At 43.9% G+C, this 24,119-nt stretch overlaps 1 protein-coding gene across 1 annotated transcript; it reads right to left on the reverse strand.

The window, feature by feature from the left end:
• Positions 1-95: 95 nt before the first annotated feature.
• LOC115466825 (putative lysozyme C-2) lies at positions 96-12,680 on the reverse strand. The gene is made up of 4 exons (XM_030198370.1): positions 12,470-12,680; positions 8,249-8,389; positions 2,693-2,771; positions 96-556 (listed from the first exon to the last, which is right to left on the reverse strand). Exons 1-4 carry the CDS (start codon positions 12,600-12,602, stop codon positions 496-498), a joined length of 414 nt encoding a protein of 137 aa, XP_030054230.1. The 5' UTR covers positions 12,603-12,680; the 3' UTR covers positions 96-495.
• Positions 12,681-24,119: the final 11,439 nt, after the last annotated feature.

A 24,119-nucleotide genomic window follows, 5' to 3' on the forward strand; every position in this document is an offset into this window, starting at 1 on the left:
AATAAACTGTCAATTGTGCAAACAAATAATTCTTGCTACAATCCATTGAATGAAGAAAAGAATCTAGGATTTCATGAATGAAGACACTAGTTTCATCAATGCAAAATGATTTAATGGCAGACATTTAATGTACGATATGTTAAGAGTTATATTGACTGAGTCAATTGAAATGTGGTTTGGTGATTTGGTTCAGCACAAAGTATTTGAAGATGTTACGCAGCCACTGAAAGAAAGGTACTTGTGACCTAGATTGGCCACTGTTAGAAACAGTATACTGGGCTTGATGGACCTTCAGTCTGTCCCAGTATGGAAATGCTTATGTTCTTATATTGTTGGTAATGGTACTTATAATTTGCCAACTCTCATATACAGCTTAAAAGTGGATAACATAAGATTTCAAAAAAGACAAATAACATAAAAGTCAAAAAGAATCCATAGAGAGACAAAATCTAATAAAGAATTTTTTTTTAACCAGTTACAGGTATGTGTTCGGGTCTAGGAAAGACATTTGAATTGACTTAGATCCTTGTCCTTGCAGTACTCTGTCCAGGGATTCCTTAAATAAAAACAGAGAAACAAGTTGAAAAAATGAACAGGTGAAAACAGAGCCTATGTTATGCTCTAAGCATGTCAACACTTTCTTGGTACATCCGTTGGGGACCTTTTCTCTTAGGGGCCTTTACCACAGGAGGAAATGGGAAATTTCCAGTTTTAGGAGTGAGCAAAGGGAATGACTGCTATAACCCATTTCTACAGGGTGGGTTTATTTTCTTCTAAAAGTATCTGCAAGATGCACAGGAGGGAGTCAGTGTTCTGGAGGAGTGCAGAAAGGCAGCAAGAATACTTGTTTGAGAAGTTTGAGCCATTTTTTTTTTCAGTAGAAAGGGGTCTGTTTCAGGGTGTTTCTTTTACAATTCACTGACGGGGATGATCAGAAGCAAACGCCGGTGCTAGAGGCTGTTAGCACCATACTAGCGCCGGCGTTTGCTACCGCCCCATGATCAGAGCCCTCGAGCGCGTGAAACAACGTGCTTGAGGGCTCTGAACACAATTAGCATGCAAATGCATGCTAAACAGGGCTAAACATATTCACCCCCAATGATCAGCGGCCAGTGCACCAAAGATTGGGTTGCTGGCCACAGCAAATTCTACGCCAGCTCCAAACTGGCGTTAGGGTTTGCAGATCATTGGGGAGGAATGGTGAGCCCTGTCCAGCATACATTTGTATGCTGGCAGTCCCCCATTCCCCCCAACAGCAAATCTGCCAGCGACAGGGGGCTGGAGGTCCAGTGGGTCTCCAGCCCCCCCCCCCCAATTCCCCTCAACAAGCAGTCCCTGGTGGCCTAGTGGGCGACCAACCAACCCCCCCCCCCCCCAGCATCAGGGGAGCTGGAGGTCCGCTGGACCTCCGGTCCCCCTGACGATCCCCCCTCCCAGGTTCAGGGAGGGCTGGAGATCTGGTGGGTCTCCAGCCCCCCATAGTCCCCCAGGGAAGGGTCCCTGGTGGTCCAGTCCCCCCCCTATCCCCTACCTTGTGGGTTGGAGGAGGGATGGTAGCCTGCCTCCCTCCTCTTCCTGTGACGCCACAAAATGGTGGCACCCAGCTCTGCCCAGTGTATTCTGGGATGTGGTGGGTGGGGCTATACACCATATAAGGGAGTTTCTCCCTTATATGAACCTGGGGGGGTATTGTCGTTGCTCGGGGCAGGGGTAGTTGAGGCCTGGTGGTCCCTTGGACCTCCAGCCCCTATGTTCGACAGGTTTGGGCTTTTGATAGCCCAGACCTGTCAAACAAGTGTGGGAGGACTGTGCTGAGCGCATGCTCAGGCACAATTCTCCCGCACTTCTACCCTATGATCAGAGATAATTGCATGCTTAAATTTGCATGCAATTATCTCTGATCCTCGGTGCGGTAAAGCCCCGCGCTGTTCCAGCACTATTTTAGAGCGCTGTTTGGAACAGCTCAGGGCTTTTGATCATCTGCTTGTGAAGTAGGAGATGTATTCCTGTTTTATTTTACACAGGGAAGAAAATTCAAATCTGCACATCTTGTGTGTTTACTAACGAGCACATACAGCAGCCATTATATGTTCACACTTAGATTCTAGAGCTATGCATGTAACTTATTATATTCTATAGGTTATGAGGGTAGGGGTACATTGTGCCCACACAGTGCCCAGACTCTGCCCAGTGAATGCCCATCTTAACAATATGCACTATCGAGATTTACGCTTAGTTACAGAATTGTGTATAGCGGATTTCCAGCATTTACACATATGTGTGACATTCTGGTCATTTATATGCTTATTTGCTGCATAACTATTCTTGGTTATATGGGGTGAATTGGGCTCAGAGACCCTTTGTCTTGAAGCACCTTAAAAGAGGGGTACAAAGGATCAGGTGCAAAGGTGAATCTCCCTTGCTAAACCAGCTGTTTTATTTTGAACCAGTTACAGTGTGAGATTTCAACCGGAAGTAAGACAACTACCTGAGGGAGACATTGCATTTATCAACTTTAATGAGGCCACAGGAAATGGAAGATGTGGAGAGGATGTGATGCAAATTCCCATGGGCCCAGTAAAGATTTTTGCACATGGCATTCCCTTATTCACATCTGCACAATCGGACTTGAAATGATAATGATTTTTACACACAGTCTTTCTGGATATGAAACCGACATAAAATCCTTTACCAAGCTGCTAGGCCATTAGGATCCTGGACAATTCTTTTCACACATTTCATATCATCAGAAAGATCATTGTCCAATAGCGCTGAAAAATAGAAAGAGATTGAACATGGATTTAAGTATTAGTGCGATTACTTTTTCTTATACAGTGGATAAGTCCATTGTGTGGTAGAAACTCTATGGTGCCAGTTCTGTATATTGCAGCCTTGCTTTAGGCACCGAAATGGAGCATGCTCAACACCAGTTCTATAATGGCTTATAAGCATATGCCTAAGCTGTTATAGTATACAAGTTCAAAGTGCTCCAAAATGTAGGCAAGTCAATGGTGTAAGTTCACACTCCTAAATGCACCATGCAAAGCGCAGAGCTGATGGTATACTATAAGCTGTGTGTACTGCTTGGCAACACGCCCTTGACATGCCCATGCTCCCGCCATGTGTATGCCGTTGCAGATTTGCACTATATGTGCCAGTTATAGAATAGCGTTCAGCACTTACACAAGTGCTTCTGCTCTATAATAGATACCCACCATTGGTGCGTTTCACAATTCACTTTCTGAAACATTTGGGCACAGCACTTGATAATCTGATGGCAAAAAGCCTGTTCAAAAATCAGTGATAGGCAAGTTGATCCTAAATGTGTTCTCACTAGAACACAGTTTGATATCAATCACGTGAATCACAGCAGTGTGGTATTGTTCTCTGTATTCCAGTGCAGCATATTCACTTGATGGAAAATAAAGACTGACACAGCCATGTTGATATCTAAATGTTCAGTGATCACAGAAAAAAAGAAGAAATGCGCTTCTCACAATCTATTATAGAGTCATCCCTTCAAAGACTGAGAAGATGGCTTGTATAGTTATGTGAGATGAGCTGCCTTAAGCAACTGCTCAATTGAATATGACATAACTATATACAAGTTGTCTTGTGGTTGATGTCCAACTCTATGTTCTACTGGATTATGCCTCTTCCTTTGACTTTTTGGGCCTACATTTATTCTATCCTGAAATTTCAGAAAAAATGAAATCCTCTAGATAAATTGGGACTTATTGGTATGCAGGATGCACTGAATATTTTTTCATTTTAGTTCCTTTCCTTCCTTGTTATCATTTTGCTTGTCCTTTGTTTTGTTTCTTTAAAATAATACAGAACACAAACAAAAAACTAAAAAAAAGAAATGAAATGAAAAAATGTTTGGTCACCTTAAGCTGCTGCTGCTGCTGGCACTAATTATAAAAAGAAGCTCCACCCACACTGTCCGCTCACACTGTCTATCATCTACCAAGGATAGGAATGATTCCCTCTTGTATCTCCTGCCTGATGCTACTAGTTCTCAAAATGGCAGCAACCACAATTCTCTTGTCCTAATTAAAAACTTTTGACTTTTTCATCGCAACTATGGTTGATTGATTGCTGCTTTTAATGTCATGTTAGGATAATTTTCAGAACATTGGCCCAGATGCATCAACCAAACGTAAAACAATCTAAAACGTTAAACTCCTTAACGAATTTGAAAAAACGAAGCATGCACCAAAAAAACAAGTCGCACATGTTAGGTGCGATATTGAAAAGTACAATGTATCAAAGATTCGTAATCCCTGTCGGTAATCGGCCCCTAAAGCATGCGCAGAGCAGCCAAGCATTATGCTGGCTGCTCTGCGCATGCCACAAAACATCAACCCCCCCCCCAAAACACCACAAACACGTGGCTCCCCGCTTCCCTGTGCCTAAAATAAAAAAAATGAAACAAACATAAAAAGGATCGGGAGGGGGCTAAGGCGCTCATCAGGAGCGTCCTGTATGGACGGCCTTGCCCCCCCCCCCCCCGCCCGAGGTTGCCGATGCTCCCCGCTTCTCCCTGCATATGAAATAAAAGCCCACGGGCGGGCACAGGAAGAAGGAGAGAGACGTCGGTGGAGGCAGAAGCGATGGACGATCATCTGTTCCAACCCGTGCAGCGCCTTCACACACAGGTGAGAGGCGCTGCACCGGCCATTAAGGGGGGGATCCGGTGGGGGGGGAGCAGCGGCGATGAACTCAGGGGGTGGGGCACGGAGGCGGAGCATGGCGGGAGGCGGAGCAGTGTTGTGAGAAAGAAGAAGAGAGACAGGAAGGGAGGGGGGCCCGGCCCTGCAAAAGTTTTGATTTGTATTGAGCTTTTATTTCATATTCAGGGAGACGTGGGGAGCAGCGGTGACCTCGGGCGGGGGGGGGGGGGGGCAAGGCCGTCCATACAGGACGCTCCTGATGAGCGCCTTTGCCCCCTCCCGATCCTTTTTATGTTTGTTTCATTTTTTATTTTAGGCACAGGGAAGCGGGGAGCCACTTTTCTTTTTAAACATGCCAGCAATTTGGTTTTTCATGGTGCAGGGGGCAGCGGGGAGATGACAGCTCAGGCCTTAACGACAGGTCTGAGCTCACGTTAAATTTCTGACGGTAAGTGATTCGTTGCTATCGTCGGTATGGTTAGTGCATTCCGAATTGGCAACATTTCAATGGTAGTTTCTCGTTTGCATTCCGGTTTCGTTAGCTGCTAGCTTCCTCGGAAAATGGCCTTTGATGCATGCTACGGTTGAAAATTTCTTCCTTAAGGGTCAGTAAAGGGTCGTTAAAAGGGTAACATACATAGTAACATAGTAACATAGTAGATGACGGCAGAAAAAGACCTGCATGGTCCATCCAGTCTGCCCAACAAGATAAACTCATATGTGTATACCTTACCTTGATTTGTACCTGCCTTTTTCAGGGCACAGACCGTACAAGTCTGCCCAGCAGTGTTTCCCGCCTCCCAACCACCAGTCCCGCCTCCCATCACCGGCTCTGGCACAGACCGTATAAGTCTGCCCTCCACTATCCTCACCTCCCAACCACCAACCTCTCTTCCCCCACCTGCTCCGCCACCCAATTTATTTAGTGCATCTGGGCCATTGTGTTCATTAACTAAGCAATTAGCCCAGTAAAGTGAGAGACTGAAAACAGCCCTCTAGCTGTGCAGGGAAACCACCTCTGCTAATTGACAGGATGAGTACTTTTACCCATATTGAAAAGGCAGGACTGTAAATAGGTACTTTGATAATCAGGGCAGGCAGCATAAAACACACCCTTATCTGCCCATCCCCAAACTATGAGGCAGATGCAGCAACCAAACGTAAAAAAATCTAAATCGTTAAAGTCCCTAACGATTTTAAAATAACGAAAAATGCACCAAAAAAAAAAGTCACACATGCTGAGATCGGTATTGAAACGTACAATGTACCAAAGAATCACAATACACATCGTTAATCGGCCCCCAAATCATGCGCAGAGCAGCCAAGCGTTATGTTAGCTGCTCTGCGCATGCCACAAACAGTCAAAACACAGTCAAATCACAAGCACATGGCTCCCAAATCAAATCAAAACAAAAATAAAAAAAAAGGGTCGGGAGGGGGCAAGGGCGCTCATCAGGAGCGTCCTGTACGGACGGCCTTGCCCCCCCCCCCCCGCTGCTCGCCACTTTCCGCCGCTCCCCCCACCCCGAAAAAGCAAAATGCTAGCTGCCCCGGTCCCCCTCCCTTCCTCACTACTCTGTCACCTCAGCTCCGCCTCCCGACATCCTCCGTCCTGTGCCCCGCCCCCTTTTGGGGTCGTCGCCACCATTCCCCTCCTCCATCGGGCCCCCCTCCCTCTTACCGGGCCCGTGCAGCGCCTCTCTCCTCTGTCCGAAGGCGCTGCACGGGCAAGAAGAAAGCTGAATCAGCTGATGCCTGCCTTCGCGATGGCGCGTCTTTCTCCTGCTGGGCCCGCCCCTTTCTGACGTCGGTAACCTACGTAGGTTACTGACGTCAGACAGGGGCGGGCGCAGCAGGAGAAAGACGCGCCATCGCGAAGGCAGGCATCAGCTGATTCAGCTTTCTTGCCCGTGCAGCGCCTTCGGACAGAGGAGAGAGGCGCTGCACGGGCCCGGTAAGAGGAAGGGGGGCCCGATGGAGGAGGGGAATGGCGGCGACGACCCCAAAAGGGGGCGGGGCACGGACGGAGGATGTCGGGAGGCGGAGCTGAGGTGAGAGTAGTGAGGAAGGGAGGGGGGCAGGGGCTGCTTGAATTTTGCTTTTTCGGGGTGGGGGGAGCGGCGGAAAGTGGGGAGCAGCGGGGGGGGGGGGGCAAGGCCGTCCGTACAGGACGCTCCTGATGAGCGCCCTTGCCCCCTCCGATCCTTTTTTTATTTTATTTTTTTATGTGTTTTCTGAGGTCCTTTGGACCAATCACAGCGCTTTTAGCTCTGCTAATGCGCTGGGATTGGCTCAAAGTTTGTTTATTTTTTCACTTAACACTTTTTCCTGGCACAGAGCTGTCCTAACGAGAGGTCCAGACCTCTCGTTAGTTTTCCTGCCTTTTTCCTGCGTAAAGGCAATCGGAAAAGGTTAGTGCATGTCGTTTCAATGGGGTTTTCACACTAATTGCTCATCTCCATTCTGTTTTCGTTAGCTGCTACTGTCGTCGGAAAATAGGCTTAAGTGCATGGAAAGGATAGGAAATTCTTCCCTGAGGGCTCATTTAACGATGAAAAACGTTTAGTGCATCTACCTCTGTGTACACTGGGAAGGGTTTGGGCACCAAAACATGAAGTTTCAAGCCTGGGGTAGCCACAGGGACACTGCAAAATCCCAGTTGTTCTGCTCTAGTTATGGTCCTGTGAAAATACATGTCATTAAGCTTCTATTTGCTAGTTCGGCAGCTGCAAAATACTAGACTGAAAATTTTAACAAACTTTTTTTTTCTGGTAGTGATGACTTCTAACACATATTGTTAGCAATAGCTGAACATCCTCCAATGCCAAATAGCGAACAATTTATTTTAAACAGTACAAATCCTTTGGTCATTCCGCTATTGACTCTTTTCAGTGTAAAAGAAATTGATTATTTAGATCTGTTTCCTGATGGATAAGACACTGACCTCCTAAGCTAGGAATTGTGAAATAAATTCCCACCTGGGTAGTGGTTACAGACTTTCACTGGGATTCTGCCTGATACTTGGGACATGGAATGGTCACTTTTAGAAACGAGACTGGATTAGATGAATCTTTAATCTGACCCAGTACAGTAATTCTTATGTTCTATATTTTAAACTAGTCATCAATCCACAATAGGTCATCACCTCCTAGCGCATAGATTTTTAATTTCATGAGGAGTTACTCATGGAAAACGTTGTCAAAAGTCTTCTGAAAATCCCCAAGCTCTATGGCTCTCATTTTACAAGCCCTGCATGTGATCTAAATGAATTTTGTCCCTGCTGCAAACTAGGTACGAATTCTGTGAGTACAGACATAGTTCTGATATAACTGGCACCTGCATTATATTAAACTAAAACTCTACTGGGTGTTTCCCTTTAAAAAAGGTCTTTCAGAGCCATGGAGACAATGCCTTTGTGGCTCTGCAAGTTCCCCACATGGCTTCTAAATCACCCTTTAAACTAGCAAATGGTCCTTCTTGTCAGGGAGTTTTTATTGGAGTAGAGATATACCACTTTAATACTTCAGTTCCTTGTTTAACAGGTAAAAATAAAGAAATTATAGTTTACATACACGAGCATGGTATGCCACAGGGATTGTTGTCTTTTGGTCCCACGTTGCACCACATTCTGTTTATCTGAACTATCCCAAATTCGTCTGGAGTTCGCTGGAATGATGTGTCATAGTTACTTGCATAAAATGCCAAGCAAGCATCTGTGAAAACAAAGTGAAAAATCTGTTAAAAGCAATGTGAACACCCCTCCGAAGGAACACCACCTTGTAGTGGTGGAGGGGCTTCTGTGTTTCAGTGACTCAGAGGGCTATGCTGAAGGGTTACCCACAGTGCTTTTTTTGTGCCGGTACGCAACGGTACGGCGTACCGGCACCTTATTTTTTGCTCCCCCCCCCCGCCCCGTGAGTCCATGTCCCGCACGCACTGCCAGCCCCCATTTCCAGCCACTGCTGCTTCTCCCGTTGAGCAGCAGCGGCCGTTACACAAAGAAAAAGATTTAAAAAAAAAATTCAAACCTGGCTGAAACGCGGCGGCACCCCAGCACTGTAGACAGCCATTAGGCATTGGCTGTTGCCCCGCAGCCGCTCCTCCTCTTGCCTCTACGTCACTGCCCCTGGAGGAAGACCCCGGAGGAGCGCAGTGACGTAGAGGCAAGAGGAGGAGCGGCTGCGGGGCAACAGCCAATACCTAATGGCTGTCTACAGTGCTGGGGTGCCGCGTTTCAGCCAGGTTTCAATTTTTGTTAAAATCTTCTTTTTCTTTGTGTAGCGACCGCTGCTGCTCAACAACAGGAGAAGCAGCAGCGGCCAGAAATAGGGGCTGGTGCCGCGTGCGTCGCGACTTCGCGCCATTCGCGGGAAACTTGGCAGGGAGAGGGAATCCAACAGAGGGAAGGATTGGGGAGACAGAGAAAGAGGGAAACCAACAGAGGGAAGGATTGGGGGGAGATTGAGAAAGAGGGAAACCAACAGAGGGAAGGATTGGGGAGAGAGAGAAAGAGGGAAACCAACAGAGGGAAGGATTGGGGAGAGAGAGAAAGAGGGAAACCAACAGAGGGAAGGATTGGGGAGAGAGAGAGAAAGAGGGAAACCAACAGAGGGAAGGATTGGGGAGAGAGAGAAAGAGGGAAACCAACAGAGGGAAGGATTGGGGAGAGAGAATAAGAGGGAAACCAACAGAGGGAAGGATTGGGGAGAGAGGGGAAAAACAGATGGAAGGATGGGGAGAGAGAGGGGAAAACAGATGGAAGGATTGGGGAGAGAGGGGAAAAACAGATGGAAGGATTGGGGAGAGAGGGGAAAAACAGATGGAAGGATTGGGGAGAGAGGGGGAAAACAGATGGAAGGATGGGGAGAGAGAGGGGAAAACAGATGGAAGGATGGGGAGAGAGAAGGAAAAAACAGATGGAAGGATGGGGAGAGAGAGGGGAAAACAGATGGAAGGATGGGGAGAGAGAAGGAAAAACAGATGGAAGGATGGGGAGAGAGAAGGGAAAACAGATGGAAGGATTGGGGAGAGAGGGGAAACAGATGGAAGGATTGGGGAGAGAGGGGAAAAACAGATGGAAGGATGGGGAGAGAGAGGGAAAAACACAGATGGAAGGATTGGGGAGAAAGGGAAAAACAGATGGAAGGATGGGGAGAGAGAGGGAAAAACAGATGGATTGGGGAGAGAGGGAAAAACAGATGGAAGGATGGGGAAAGAGAGAGGGAAAACAGATGGAAGGATGGGGAGAGAGAGGGGAAAAACAGATGGAAGGATGGGGAGAGAGAGGAAAAACAGATGGAAGGATGGGGAGAGAGTGAGGGAAAACGGAAGGATAGGGAGAGAAAGAGGGAAGACGCTGGATGGAAGAATGCAGAAAGAAATAGGGGAGGACACTGGAAGGATGGGAGAGAAAGCAGAGCTGCTGGATGGAAAAGGGGAATAGAGAAAGACTGGAGAATAAGAGGAAGGGGCATGGGGAGAACAAGGGTGAGGAAAAGATGAAAAGCCACAGGTAGATGAAGGAAATTAAAGAATGGATAGTAAGAATGAATTAAATCTGGACAGAGAGAGAGCCTGAAAAATATTGAAGAAAGCAAAGAAAAAGGAGACAAAAAAGACAAATGGCACAGAACAGTTAAGCGAAAACAAAGGAAAGCAGAATCACAGACTGGGACCAATATGGAAAGAAAAACAGTCACCAGACAACAAAGGTAGAAAAAAATCATTTTATTTTCATGTTAGTGTTTGTAATATGTCCAATTTGAGAATTTACATTGGCTGTCTTATTTTGAAATGGGTATACTGGAGCTGTAAGAGCTTACAGAGATTATTTATAATGAAAAAAAAATCACGTTATTTTTTTCTCCTATAGTACTATAATATTTTCAATGATGTCTGTTTATATGCGCCATGGCTGGTATAGGGGGTGTGGTTAATGTGGGTGTGGCTATCATAGGGGTGGAGCCATATGTGGTGACCCCGCCCATAATGAGTACCGGCACCTTTTTTTCTACAAAAAAAGCACTGGTTACAATACTGAGACAGAGGGCAACAATATCTGAAGGAGTAGTGAGCAGAGAATTAGAGACCTGAAAGGTCGAGAGAAAGGCAGAGATATCCTTCCACATGGGAGAGGCTAGCAAAGAAACATCATATAGTGCAGCCAAAGCATCCGGTGACAACAACGTACCTGCAATATAAAGGTGTGATAACAGCCATATACCTTTACGAGACCATTCAGCTTTTTGGGACTGCAGGTGAACAGACTGCAAGCTAGAGTTATACCAGAGGGAGACATCCTCCAGGGAGGCAGCGCTAACTCCAAGACCAGCCCTAAAAGTACGGATATTAGAGGCAGAGGTCTTCAACAACCGCAAGTGCTTGGTATATGGATACAAATCTGCAGAGGGTAAAAGATATAAGGGGCAAGGGCGCACCAAGGCGGCCTCAAAAATCATCCACCTAGGCGTCAGATGACAGAATTCCTTTTGGAACCACATTAAAGACTGTGATAGGTGAAAAGCCATGTGATAATTTTTAAAATCAGGGACATTAAGACCTCCCGAATGAGTCGGCATCTTAAGCTTCTTCAGTGCAATGCGAGGTGGTTTTTGTCTCCAAAGAAACTTAAGTAACAAGGAGTCAATCTTGGCATAGAAAGAATTTGGAAAAGAGAAGGGAGTCATACTAAATATATAATTCAACTTCGGAGCCAGAACCATTTTGATAGCCCCAATCCGTCCCCACCACGTCAAATAAAGCGGAGACCATAAACCCAGGAGTGAAGTGGTCAAATTCAAAATTTGATTCTGAATAAGAGACATGGTCTGATCCACCGACCTGGAATACCAAACTCCCAAATATTTAAGTTTAGAAGGTTCCCAGGCAAATGGATATTGAGATATCTGAGATCTATACACCAGGGAATTTAACGGCATGATGGCTGATTTAGACCAATTTATTTTATAGCCAGACAGAGAGGAGAAGGAATTGATTACATCCAAAATAATTGGCAGGGAGATTGGGGAGGTATAGAGTAAAATATCATCAGCATAAATAGAAAGTTTGAATACCTCTCCTCCCACAGACACCCCAGGGATATTGGAATGAGCCCGGATAGCCAGAGCCAATGGCTCTAAGGCAATATTAAAAAGGAGAGGAGACAATGGACAGCCTTGTTTAGTACCCCGCCGGAGAGGAAAAAGTTGAGAATTAGTACCATTCACTGAGATTGAAGCCATCGGATCAGTATATAAAACTTTGACCATTTTAATAAAAGATGGACCAAAATTAAACCAAGCCAAAGTGTGAAACAAAAAGACATTTTTCTGTTTTGAAAATGGCCACGGTCACTACTGGATTTTTGGAACTTTTCCTCAAAAGTCCAAAGTTGGATTTAGATGTCATATTGAAAATGCCCCATCCACAGAACATAATTATCATGGGCATTGCTAAGGCATGCTATTTTACCACTGACTTGTACTGTTTTAACACAGGTCCCATTTAATGCAATGAGACCTAGTTACTAATAACTGGGGTTAACATTAAAGTAAAATATGTCTTTCTTAGCCCACTCCTAAGAAACATAAGAACCTTGTGAGAAAGCCAGACACAGGGAGTTTGCAAGCGAAAGCTGACAGAGCCTTCCTTAGGGAACATGAACGACAGAGACGATGGAGTGCACAAGAGGGAGATGAATGGAGAGACAAGAAAGATTCAGCCACATCACCTGTAAAAGAAAGAAAAGAAGGGCAAAGAGGCGTGAGGAGATGGAAAAGGAAATGATTACTTACAGTTTTCCAAGCTATAACCCTTGTATCCTTCTAGTGAAGCTGCTCTTGCCTCTGCAATCACCTCACATTCACCTATGGCTTCACTCCTCAGGGCACAGATGCCAAGAAGGATAAGAAGGGCAAGAGTCTTCATCTTGGCAGAAATGAGTTGGACTATGAAAGCTTTTGAAATGCATCTTCTTTTTATAATATGAGGTGTTCAATTAGTATTCATCTGGGAAGTTTCCTGGCCGGCTGCCCTGAAGGAATGTACGGAGTAATGATATAGCTCCCTATGTTTCACAATGAAAATAAATACATAATTTCTTCATTCTCAGCATCACTTTCAGTAAGCTAAAATCCTTTCAGGCCAAATATTGCGAAATATTTATGTCAAATAAGCAATTGGCATTAAAGGAAATATTCATCTGATATTTGATATGAACAATAAAAATTCTTCAGAGCCTGATAACTGTTGTTCAGAGCATATAGGAGGAAATTCTACCATAGACCCTCCATCAGTACCCTCCAGTTGACCCAAACCCATACCCATAGACACCCTCAGACATGGAGTTAGTGTACCTTTCAGGCCCAGATGAATTTCCTTTTGCTTCAGGCTGGCTTAGGTCTGACTTTAAGCAAGAACAATTTTGACTGTTTTGCTTGTGAAGTATAAGAAATCAAATTTCAAGAAACTCTCTTCTGCTGCTGTAATAGATAATACCATCAAAACCTTTTATCAAGCCTGAAAGTTGCTTCAGAAGTACCCTACTAGCTTTTGTGCAGGGACTGCAGATCTTGCGTTTAAAAATATGTGGCTAGAATTTCACCTATAGCATGTGCATAAACTCCCTTAACATAACCTAAACTTTCTGGGGGAAAATTTGAATAGCTTGTGATGTTTGTAATCTACAGTGCTGAGAGATTTTATAAACCCTATAAATTGCTCTGTATTTTAGCACAGTTTACTCAAAACATGCTTAGATCATAATCTAAACTCTGGAAAGAGAACGATATCCACACTGATAAAATAAGCTGCAAAATGTTTAGGTTTCTATTATCTCTATCTCTATATATAAAACGCACCTCCAACATTCTAATGAAGCCTCCATAAGTCCCAACATTCTAAATCTGTGGTGGTGTAGATCAAAGTTAGCCCATGAGTGTTAGCCCTGCTCTCGCGTCCTGCAGGCACACAGGCAGACAGGCGGCCAGCCTGAACGTCGGAGGGAGACAGCCAGCCAGCCAGTCACCCAACCAACCAACCAACCAGCCAGCCAGCGAACACACTCTCACACAGACAGCCTCACTCTATGTCACACACACACACACACACACGCACTTGCACATTCACTTTGTCTCTCTCTCTCACACAGTCACTATCACACACATTCTCCCAAACATACACACTATGATGAAAACCTTGCTAGCGCCCATTTCATTGGTCTCAGAAACTGGCCTTTTTTACTAGTTTACTATATTCAACAAAAGGATTCGATAATAAGTATCCATGTATGAAAAAGTATGCAAACCCTTTCCATTAGGGTTGGCATTTTCTTGAGCAGTACTAACTTCTCACACTGCCCTTGTGGAATTTTGGCCTATTCTTCCATGCAGCTGTTTCAGTTCTGTGACAATTGAGGGTTCCGTGCATGAACTACTCACTTACACATTTTCAGTGTCAGCCCATCAAAGATGCAACAGCTTAGGTGGGGTCTGGTCTAACTGAAAGGAAAAAGCCTTTTCAAAAAGGTGATTTTTAAGAGAGTTTTAAATTTAGGATACGAGCGCTGAAAGCAAATATCAGCAGGAAGGGAGTTCTAAAGAGAGGGGGCTAGCCAGAAAAAGGTATGAGTCTGAGTGGATTTAAATGTTCTTCTAGTAATGGGGGAATTCTAAGCTGATTAACATTAAGAGAACAGAGGGTTCTTGCAGGAGTATAGGGGAAGAAGACAGCAAAAACGGAAGAAAGTGTGCCAGTGCAAAATACTTTGTGAGCAAGGATAAGAATTTTGTGGTGACTACAGGAAAGAACAGGGAGCCAATGGTGCAGGATTAAGAAGGATTTAGAAGAGGCTGCAGGTCATAGGGCCACTGTTCAGCCCACAACTGTCAGTGTCTTCTAAAATACCAACCACTGTGGTTAAATTAAAACTGATTATTCCACACCAATATATGGATATCGGCTTGCGCTGAATATCTGGTTTCAGCACTGAATTACTACCTGATTAGTGACCCTATTCAGACTGCTAGCTGAGTAACGAACCAAAGAAAAGTAGAACCACCTTTTTAGCTTAGTTTATTAAAATATCGATATACTTCCCTTCACAGGCATATCAAAGCAGTGTCCAATATAATTAAAATGAACAGAAAAGAACTAAAATATATGATAAGAAAGAAAGACAAAAAAAGAATAAAAAGCATACACAGCAAAAAACAAACAAACAAACAAAAAACTGCCTCTGCCCAAGCTCTGTCTATGGAATCCCCAGACATTGTCTGGATAGCTCCGAGGTGGTCAGAGGGGATATTCAGTAGCACTATGCAATTACAGGCAGATGATCAAAAGCCCTGTGCTGTTCCAAACAGCGCTCTAAAAATAGCATTGGAACAGCGCAGGGCATTATTAGACCTATGATCAGAGATAATGACATGCAAATTTAAGCACGCAATTATCTCTGATGATGGGGCAGAAGTGCGGGAGAATTGTGTCTGAATCCTCCCGCACTTGTTTGTCAGGTCTGGGCTGTCAAAAGCCCAGACCTGTCAAACACAGGGGAATGGCGGTCCATGGGAACACCAGACCCCAACTACCCCTGCCCCGATCAAGGATCAGGGAGGCCTGGAGATCCAGTGGGTCTCTAGCCCACCCTAACACCCCCAACCACCCCCCAGCATTTCTAAAAAATCCCTGGTGGCCCAATGGGCAACTGACCCCCCCCCCCCCCCGACACAGTTCAGGGAGGGCTGGAGATCCGGTGGGTCTCCAGCCCCCCCTCTAACCCCCCAGCATTAGCAAGGGATCCCTGGTGGTCCAGTGAGCCTCTGTCAATCCCCCCTACCCCCCCCCCCCCCCACCCCTACCTTCGACGCCACCTGCAAAATGCATAGATAAGCTCTGGAATTAATTGCTGGAGGATGATGTAAAAACAGTTAATGTAGCTAGATTTAAAAAAAATGAAAATTTGGACAAATTCCTGGAATAAAAGTCCATAAACTGTTATTAAGGTAAAACTGGGGTTTACCACTGCTTATCCCTGGGGGTAAGTAGCTTGGAATCTTGCTTCTTTTTGGGATCCTTCTATGTACTTGTCATCTGGATTGCCTACAGATGGAGACAGGCTGCTAGGCTTGCTGGACATTTGGTCTGACCCAGCATGATAGTTCTTACATTCTTTCTGGCAAACATTTGTAAAGCAGCAACAGCACTACAAGAAATCAAAACTGGGAGAAAGACTCCATAGCACCTAAAGAGGGGCAAATGGCACTAACAACAACATAAAGCCTTCAAGCCACCCATCAGAAGGGCAAAGCAGCACAAACAGTGGAATGAAGACTTCAAGATACCGGAGAGGAGCAAAACAGCATCAACAATGAGTGAACACATCAAAGCACTGGAAGAGGGACAAAAAGATATCAACATTCATAGAACAACTCTAAAACACTATAATACAATCCAATCTAATCTTGTCATTTCTATCCTGCTTTACTTGGAAGGCTCAAGGTGGAATCCTAAGAAAGAAGGTAAGTGGACAAATTCCACTAAATTACAATAAATCAACCAAATAGACAAATCCATTAAATACTGATTAAACAGGAGAGTTTTAATAGCTTTTCTAAAAGTGATCTCTAATATCCTTAGGCAGCTCATTCCAAACACTCTGGACCTTGGCCAATAATAGACTTATTTCTAGTAGTCAACCTATGACACTTTGACAGAGAAGGTACTATCAATCTAATCTCTTGTAAAGAACGAAGAGTTCTAAAAGTAGACTACATCAAAACTGCTTCAGAAATGTTTCTTATCAAATAACAAAATATTCACCTGGCAGTATCAGAAAAATTGTGCGAGACTGGAAATAGCAATGTAATGCCATCGGCATAGGAAAAATAAATAATCTTAAATGATCGTAGGGCTGCTTTTATCAAGCCACTCTAGCGGTTCCTACACAACAATGCTGACAGAGCTCTTTACCGCACCAGGAACTGCTAGTGCCGCTTGATAAAAGAGGCCCTCAGATGTTGATGGAATTCACTCAAATAGACATTAAATAGAATGGGGGACAAAGGGGAGTCCTGAGGAATTCCCCGGTCCAACTTAGGAAAAGAACCATTCCAGACCAATTGCATATTATGATGTTGCAGATATCCCGTAAGCAGTGGAAAAAAAACAGTGAGGTGAATCCAAGGAGGATAACAAAGAAGTCTTTATTGGGAATGGCCAAAATACGACCTGACACGGCTGTGTTTCGGCCCAAAGGCCTGCCTCAGGGGTCTTGATGAATCTACTTCTACTACTACTACTTAACACTTCTATAGCACTACAAGGCATACGCAAACAGACATAAATATATAACGTCTATTAGCTAAAGTAATTAAATAAAGGTAAAAATATAATAAAACACAATAAAACATTAAGAGATAGACATACAGAAACAGAACATTATGCATAGTGTAGAGAAAACCAGAAAATGAATTTCTCGGTGTGACACTTAAGATTACTATAAAATGAATTTAGTCAGTGGCGCGCTTAAGATTACAATTACAGAAAATATTGATACATAAAAAATACATAAATTAAATACATAAGGACATTAGCTATAAACTATGAAAGGAACATAAACTATTGAATATGGCATATAGATTAAAAATATATATATACAGAGAGCATTGAATTGTAGAAATCTGGTAGTACCTCTGATGGTATGGCGTAGTGTTTAACAACAGGAAACTCTAAAATGAGGTCCTAGCTGTAAAATCCTTTGGTTATCTAAATTAAATTATAAAGGATGAATACATATGTTTGCATATTGAAACATTTGAAATATATTGAAGTGCCAATAAAATAAAAAAGTGATGCTTGCGATCCGTGTGTCTTAGTGATTAAACTACAATATAGACAGAGATGTATGTGTAGAATGAAGCAACATTTATAAGTTTCAAAAATGATACTGTGTAAATGGTTGGGAATAGTTGAATAAAGAGACCATTATATGTGCGTTTAAAAAGAAGGCTTGTGAAACTTAAGCGATGTTAAAACTACTACTACTACTACTTAACATTTCTAAAGCGCTACTAGGGTTACGCAGCACTGTACAATTTAACAAAGAAGGACAGGCCCTGCTCAAAGGAGCTTACAATCTAAAGGACAACAAGTGCAGTCAAACAAATTGGGGCAGTCAAGATTTCCTGAATGGAGGTATAATGGTTAGGTGCCGAAGGCGACATTGAAGAGGTGGGCTTTGAGCAAGGATTTGAAGATGGGCAGGGAGGGGGCTTGGCGAATGGGCTCAGGGAGTTTATTCCAACCATAGGGTGAGGCGAGGCAGAAAGGGCGGAGCCTGGAGTTGGCGGTGGTGGAGAAGGGTACTGCAACCGTCCCTGACATCTTCAAACATGCTGTAGTCACACCACTCCTCAAAAAACCATCACTTGACCCTACCTGTCCCTCCAACTATCGCCCCATCTCCCTCCTACCGTTCCTCTCCAAGATACTTGAACGCGCCATTCACAGCTGCTGCCTCGATTTTCTCTCCTCTCATGTCATCCTTGATCTGCTTCAATCTGGTTTTCGCCCTCTACACTCAACAGAAATGGCACTCACTAAAGTCTGTAATGACCTGTTCCTTGCCAAATCCAAAGGTCACTAATCCATCCTCATCCTCCTCAACCTATCCGCCGCTTTTGACATTGTCAATCATAACTTACTTCTTGCCACACTGTCTTCATTTGGGTTCCAGGGCTCTGTCCTCTCCTGGTTCTCCTCTTCTCTCTCCCACTGTACCTTCAGAGTACACTTTCATGGTTCTTCCTCCACCCCCATCCCGCTTTCTGTTGGAGTTCCTCAGGGATCTGTCCTTGGACCCCTTCTCTTTTCGATCTATACCTCTTCCCTGGGCTCGCTGATTTCATCCCATGGCTTCCAGTATTATCTCTATGCTGACGACACCCAGCTTTATCTCTCCACACCAGACATCACTGCGGAAACCCAAGCCAAAGTATCGGCCTGCTTATCCGACATTGCTGCATGGATGTCCAACCGCCACCTGAAACTGAACATGTCCAAGACAGAGCTTATTGTCTTTCCACTCAAACCCACCTCTCCCCTCCCTCCGCTCTCTATCTCAGTAAATGGCACCCTCATCCTCCCAGTCTCATCTGCCCGCAGCCTCAGAGTCATCTTCGATTCCTCCCTCTCCTTCTCTGCACATATTCAGCAGATAGCCAAGACCTGTCGCTTCTTTCTCTATAACATCAGCAAAATTCGCCCCTTCCTCTCTGAGCACACCACCTGAACTCTCGTCCACGCTCTCGTTACCTCTCGCCTTGACTACTGCAACCTACTCCTCACTGGCCTCCCACTTAGCTATCTATCCCCCCTTCAATCCGTTCAGAACTCTGCTGCGCGTCTTATCTTCGGCCTAGACCGATATACTCATATCACCCCTCTCCTCAAGTCACTTCACTGGCTTCCGATCAGGTACTGCATACAGTTCAAGCTTCTCCTACTAACCTACAAATGCACTCAATCTGCAGCCCCTCACTACCTCTCTACCCTTATCTCCCCGTACGCTCCTACCCAAAACCTCCACTCACAGGACAAATCCCTCCTCTCTGTTCCCTTCTCCACCATCGCCTACTCCAGGCTCCGCCCTTTCTGCCTTGCCTCTTCCTATGCTTGGAATAAACTTTCTTAGCCCATACGCCAAGCCCCCTCCCTGCCCATCTTCAAATCCTTGCTCAAAGCCCATCTCTTCAATGTCACCTTCAGCACCTAACCATTTCAACTCTACCCAGGAATCTAGACAGCCCCAATTTGTCTGTCCGTACATACTGTCCATTAGATTGTAAGCTGACTTCACATGTTGTCCATTAGATTGTAAGCTCCTCTGAGCAGGGACTGTCCTTTGTTAATTGTACAGCGCTGCGTAACCCTAGTAGCGCTTTAGAAATGTTAAATAGTAGTAGTAGTAGTAGTAGTAGATTTGTCCTGTGAGTGGAGGTTATGGGTAGGAGCGTAAGGGGAGATGAGGGTAGAGAGGTATTGAGGGGCTGCAGATCGAGTGCATTTGTAGGTTAGTAGGAGAAGCTTGAACTGTATGCGGTACCTAATCGGGAGCCAGTGAAGTGACATGAGGAGAGGGGTGATATGAGCATATCGGTCAAGGTGGAAGATGAGACGCGCAGTAGAGTTCTGGATGGATTGAAGGGGGGATAGATGGTTAAGTGGGAGGCCAGTGAGGTGTAGGTTGCAGTAGTCAAGGCGAGAGGTGATGAGAGAGTTGATGAGAGTATGGGTGGTGTGCTCAGAGAGGAAGGGGCAAATTTTGCTGATGTTATAGAGAAAGAAGCGACAGGTCTTAGCTGTCTGCTGGATATGCGCAGAGCATTTAAACGCTATACTGTGATAGGTTTACGGGATGCTTATGTCATATTTTTTTGAAAAAAGGCGCCAAAAAAACAGAGTCTCTAAATGTGATGAGCTATCAATGCGAATACTCAGAAAAGTGAAAAATACACAAAGATACATTGCTTAGAGTACTTGTTACAAATATGTGAAAACAAAATTACTGATAAAAAATGGTGAGAATATATTGCAAGTGCATAAAGTTATAGTGAACGTGTAGGGGCAAACATACATCGGTGCTATTTGAAGGAAACGAGAAGAACATGTATATATTCAGACGTAACTGTCTTGCGCGAACGTTGGAAAATATTAGCTGTGTTGCCGGCTAATGTAAGTGATGCAAGTATTGCAAAATTTTGGTGTTGGAAGTGTGGCTGTTAAATAGACAGGGTAAGAGGACATGACGTGTGTTTAATGAATATTGATGAAGAGATGTGACATATGGATGCTATTGTGTCTTTTACATTCCTTTAAATTTCTAAAACAAAAACATAGAAAAATGCTATATGCACTTGCATATCAAGATGTGTGGAGTATGTATCCATATCGTAAGATGCACAATACTCAAAGTTTGTGTGTCTTAGTGATAAAACTGCAATACATAACGGAACGAAGTAACAAAAAAATACTGATGGACGCGTTATGACGGACATATTGATGTATTGGCAATACATGAGATGGGTGAAAATAAGAATCCATGTATAAAGGTTTTGACCACAGTGCATAAGAAGGTCTATCAGTTCTGGTGACCGGCGCTGATGAAAGAATAAATAAGTAGGTGATGTGGGTGTTGCAAAAAAAAAAAAAAAAAACAACTCAGATGCATGTTGATTGAATAAAAAAGATAAAAAACATGACTTGTGTTTTTGTTGAATAGATAATAGAATAGTATGGCATATGGATGCTATGTAGTGTGTAGAGAACACATGTAATTTCTAATGGTTCCCAGATTCCATAATTGTATTACAGTAATATTTCCTCTCTGAACTTGAACCTCGATTTTATATAAAGAGATCTGCTGTCTCCACTGTTGTTTCAGCTCTTCTGTTTGTTCAGAATGACAAGCCTTATCTCATTTCCTACAATCCTTTTTTATTTAATTTTCTCAGTATACCAAGGATCCTGACTACTCCGAGAACTGGGGAGCAATCTTAAAGGGATTATTTTTTTTCAAGTGTGGCACTAAAAGAATCATCAAATAGAAGAAAGCAAACCAGCTGGTGTGCAGATTTAAATTTATTTCCAAGGACCCGACGTGGCCACGTTTTGCCAATAAGGCTGTGACAGGTGTTTATAGTACACTAATAAGGGGTTCAAAAGGTGATTCCACTTATTAGCAAATTCGCATGCAGGACTGCAAATTGCAGCTCCTGAACACTGAATAACAGCAGTTCTTCTCTCACTGATTCAGATACAGTTTATTTGTAAGAAGATCGTTGCCTATTTTGTTTCTTTAAACTAAAAGAGTCATTCCAGTTTTGTACTAACTTATCTGAAGTAGATAATTCTGAGACAGTGTAAAGCCAAGAGTATAAAAAGGATAATAGCAAGGCTTAAACTGTCCTAAAAGAAAGTTATTTTCTGTTCTTGCCTGCTGGAGAAGTAGCACTGGAACTGACCTGAATTAGGTCAGTAATTAATTAAGGTTAATTAAGGTGTGAGGTAGTAGAATATTTGCAAAGATTACTATACTAGGGGCAATCTGATTACTGGACTAGTGTTAAAGGGTTTGTTTGAAACAGTCCCCTTAGAATCCAAACTATATAGAGCGCAAAGTTTCCACTTAACTTTCTTTCTGAGACGTTCTGAGAGAAGAGGACATTTCCATGACTAAGTGACATTATTTTATTCTGTGCTTGGTATCATAAAGATTGGGTTTAAAAGAGGAATCGTAAGATATTGATAAACATAGAATTAAAAGAAAAAGAAGCAAATTTTATAAGCTGGTCTCCATATCCTTTTCCCCATAGTTTTAAAAGTTGAATTTTCTGCCACTGTATTAACAGTCTCTAGAAGGCACAGTAGGGCCCAGTTCGGTCCTCATTCCAAACTACTCTCCCCAACTGCCACCCAACCCTACCTCAACTCTTCATTTATAGACAATTATTCTAATTAGTACAACCAGCTGGGAGTTTTCATTAGCGTTTTAAATACATTAAATTAGTTTCTAAGAAGCAAACCCTAAATAAATTACAAATTACACCAATCTTATGGCTCTTTATATTCATCTGATATCCCTAGTACCTTAAGATGTTTCAATTAAACAACTCTATAATACTAAGATGCAGACAGTAGTCCAGCAGTGAGAGGGATGCAATACATGCATGGTTATCTCCCAGTTGGTGAGAGGTCATATGTGTGTGTGCTCAATGCAAAGAGCTCCTTACTCTCAGAGAACAATTCTGTTCTCTTGAGGCTAGAGTAGCAGACTTGGAGGAGCTGAGGGAGACAGAGTGGTACATAGAGGAGGTCTACAGGAATGTTGTAGAGAAGTCCCACCTCCAATCTGGCAGAAAAACACAAGGCAGTGGGGAGGTGTAAAGCAAGTCTACTGCTCTCTGGAAATTTGCAAGGCAGCCGGAGAGGAGCATATCAGCATTATCATTGGCTGGAAATCTCAGTGCACTAGGAGAATTGTAAAAGGCCACCAATATTGTATGGAAAACTCGAAGAGATGTAAAACAGCATAAACATTGAATGGAAGAGCTCAAGACAGCAGGAGAGGAGAAATGCAGCACTAACAGGAACTAAGAGATTCCAATGCAAAGTAAAGTGGAATTAATATTGACTTGAAGGCTACAAAGCAGAAGAAGAAATGCAAAGCCACTCCTGCTGTGTGCCTCCAAGTCATTTTCCTGATCCTGGAGATCTTTGTCAAAGCATGTGTACCTATAGTGATGCTGGGCTGAGGGAATACAATTCATTTATAGACAGCTTGAATGAGATCCTGTAGTATTTGGATAGCAAGCAGAGGATGGCTGCAAAACTCAAAGGGTGGAGGTGTTATTGCTCCAAGAATTGGCCATTCTGGCTTGTCAGGAAGGCCAGCATTAAAGGTAGCATCAATATGCTTCTGAATTAATTGATTGGACAAAATATGTTCAGCTAGGAGACAATGAGGGGCATTTTTGAAAGAAACGTCTAAGTTTGGATTTCAACATCTTTGTAAAATGTTCAAATCTGGAGGCGGGGAAAAGCTCATTTTTGAAAAAAGATGGACGTCCATCTTTCATTTTGAAAATACCAAGGACGTCCTTGGATTTGGATGTCCTTAGATTTGGACGTCTTTGACTTTCGGTGATTTCCAAAATCAAACACGTCCATGTCTACAACGTCCAAATGCAAGCCATTTGGACGTGGGAGGAGCCAGCATTTGTAGTGCACTGGTCACTTGGACATGCCAGGACACCAACCGGGCACCCTAGGGGACACTGCAGTGGACTTCATAAAATTCTCCCAGGTACACAGCTCTCTTACCTTGTGTGCTGAGCCCCCCAAACCCTCCCAAACCCCACTACGCCCAACTGTACACCACTACCATAGCCCTTACGGATGAAGGGGGCATCTGTATGTGGGTACAGTGGGTTTCTGGTGGGTTTTGGAGGGCTTGCTGTTTTCTCCACAAATGTAACAGGTGTGTGTGGGGGGGGGGGGGGTATGGGCCTGGGCCCACCTGTATGAAGTGCACTGCATCCACTAAAACTGCTCCAGGGACATGCATGCGCTGTCATGGACCTGAGTATGACATCTGAGGATGGCACGACTTATTTTGAAAGATGTTTTTTGAGGGTGGGAAGGAGTTAGTGACCATTGTGAGAGTAACAGGAGGTCATCCCCGATTCCCTCCAGTGGTCTACTACTACTACTACTATTTAGCATTTCTATAGCGCTACAAGACATACGCAGCGCTGCACAAACATAGAAGAAAGACAGTCCCTGCTCAAAGAGCTTACAATCTAATAGACAAAAAATAAAGTAAGCAAATCAAATCAATTATTGTGTACAGGAAGGAGGAGGGTAGGTGGAGGCAGGTGGTTACAAGTG

This window comes from Microcaecilia unicolor, chromosome 3, assembly GCF_901765095.1.
Source record: "Microcaecilia unicolor chromosome 3, aMicUni1.1, whole genome shotgun sequence".
In the NCBI taxonomy this organism is placed as follows: domain Eukaryota; kingdom Metazoa; phylum Chordata; class Amphibia; order Gymnophiona; family Siphonopidae; genus Microcaecilia; species Microcaecilia unicolor.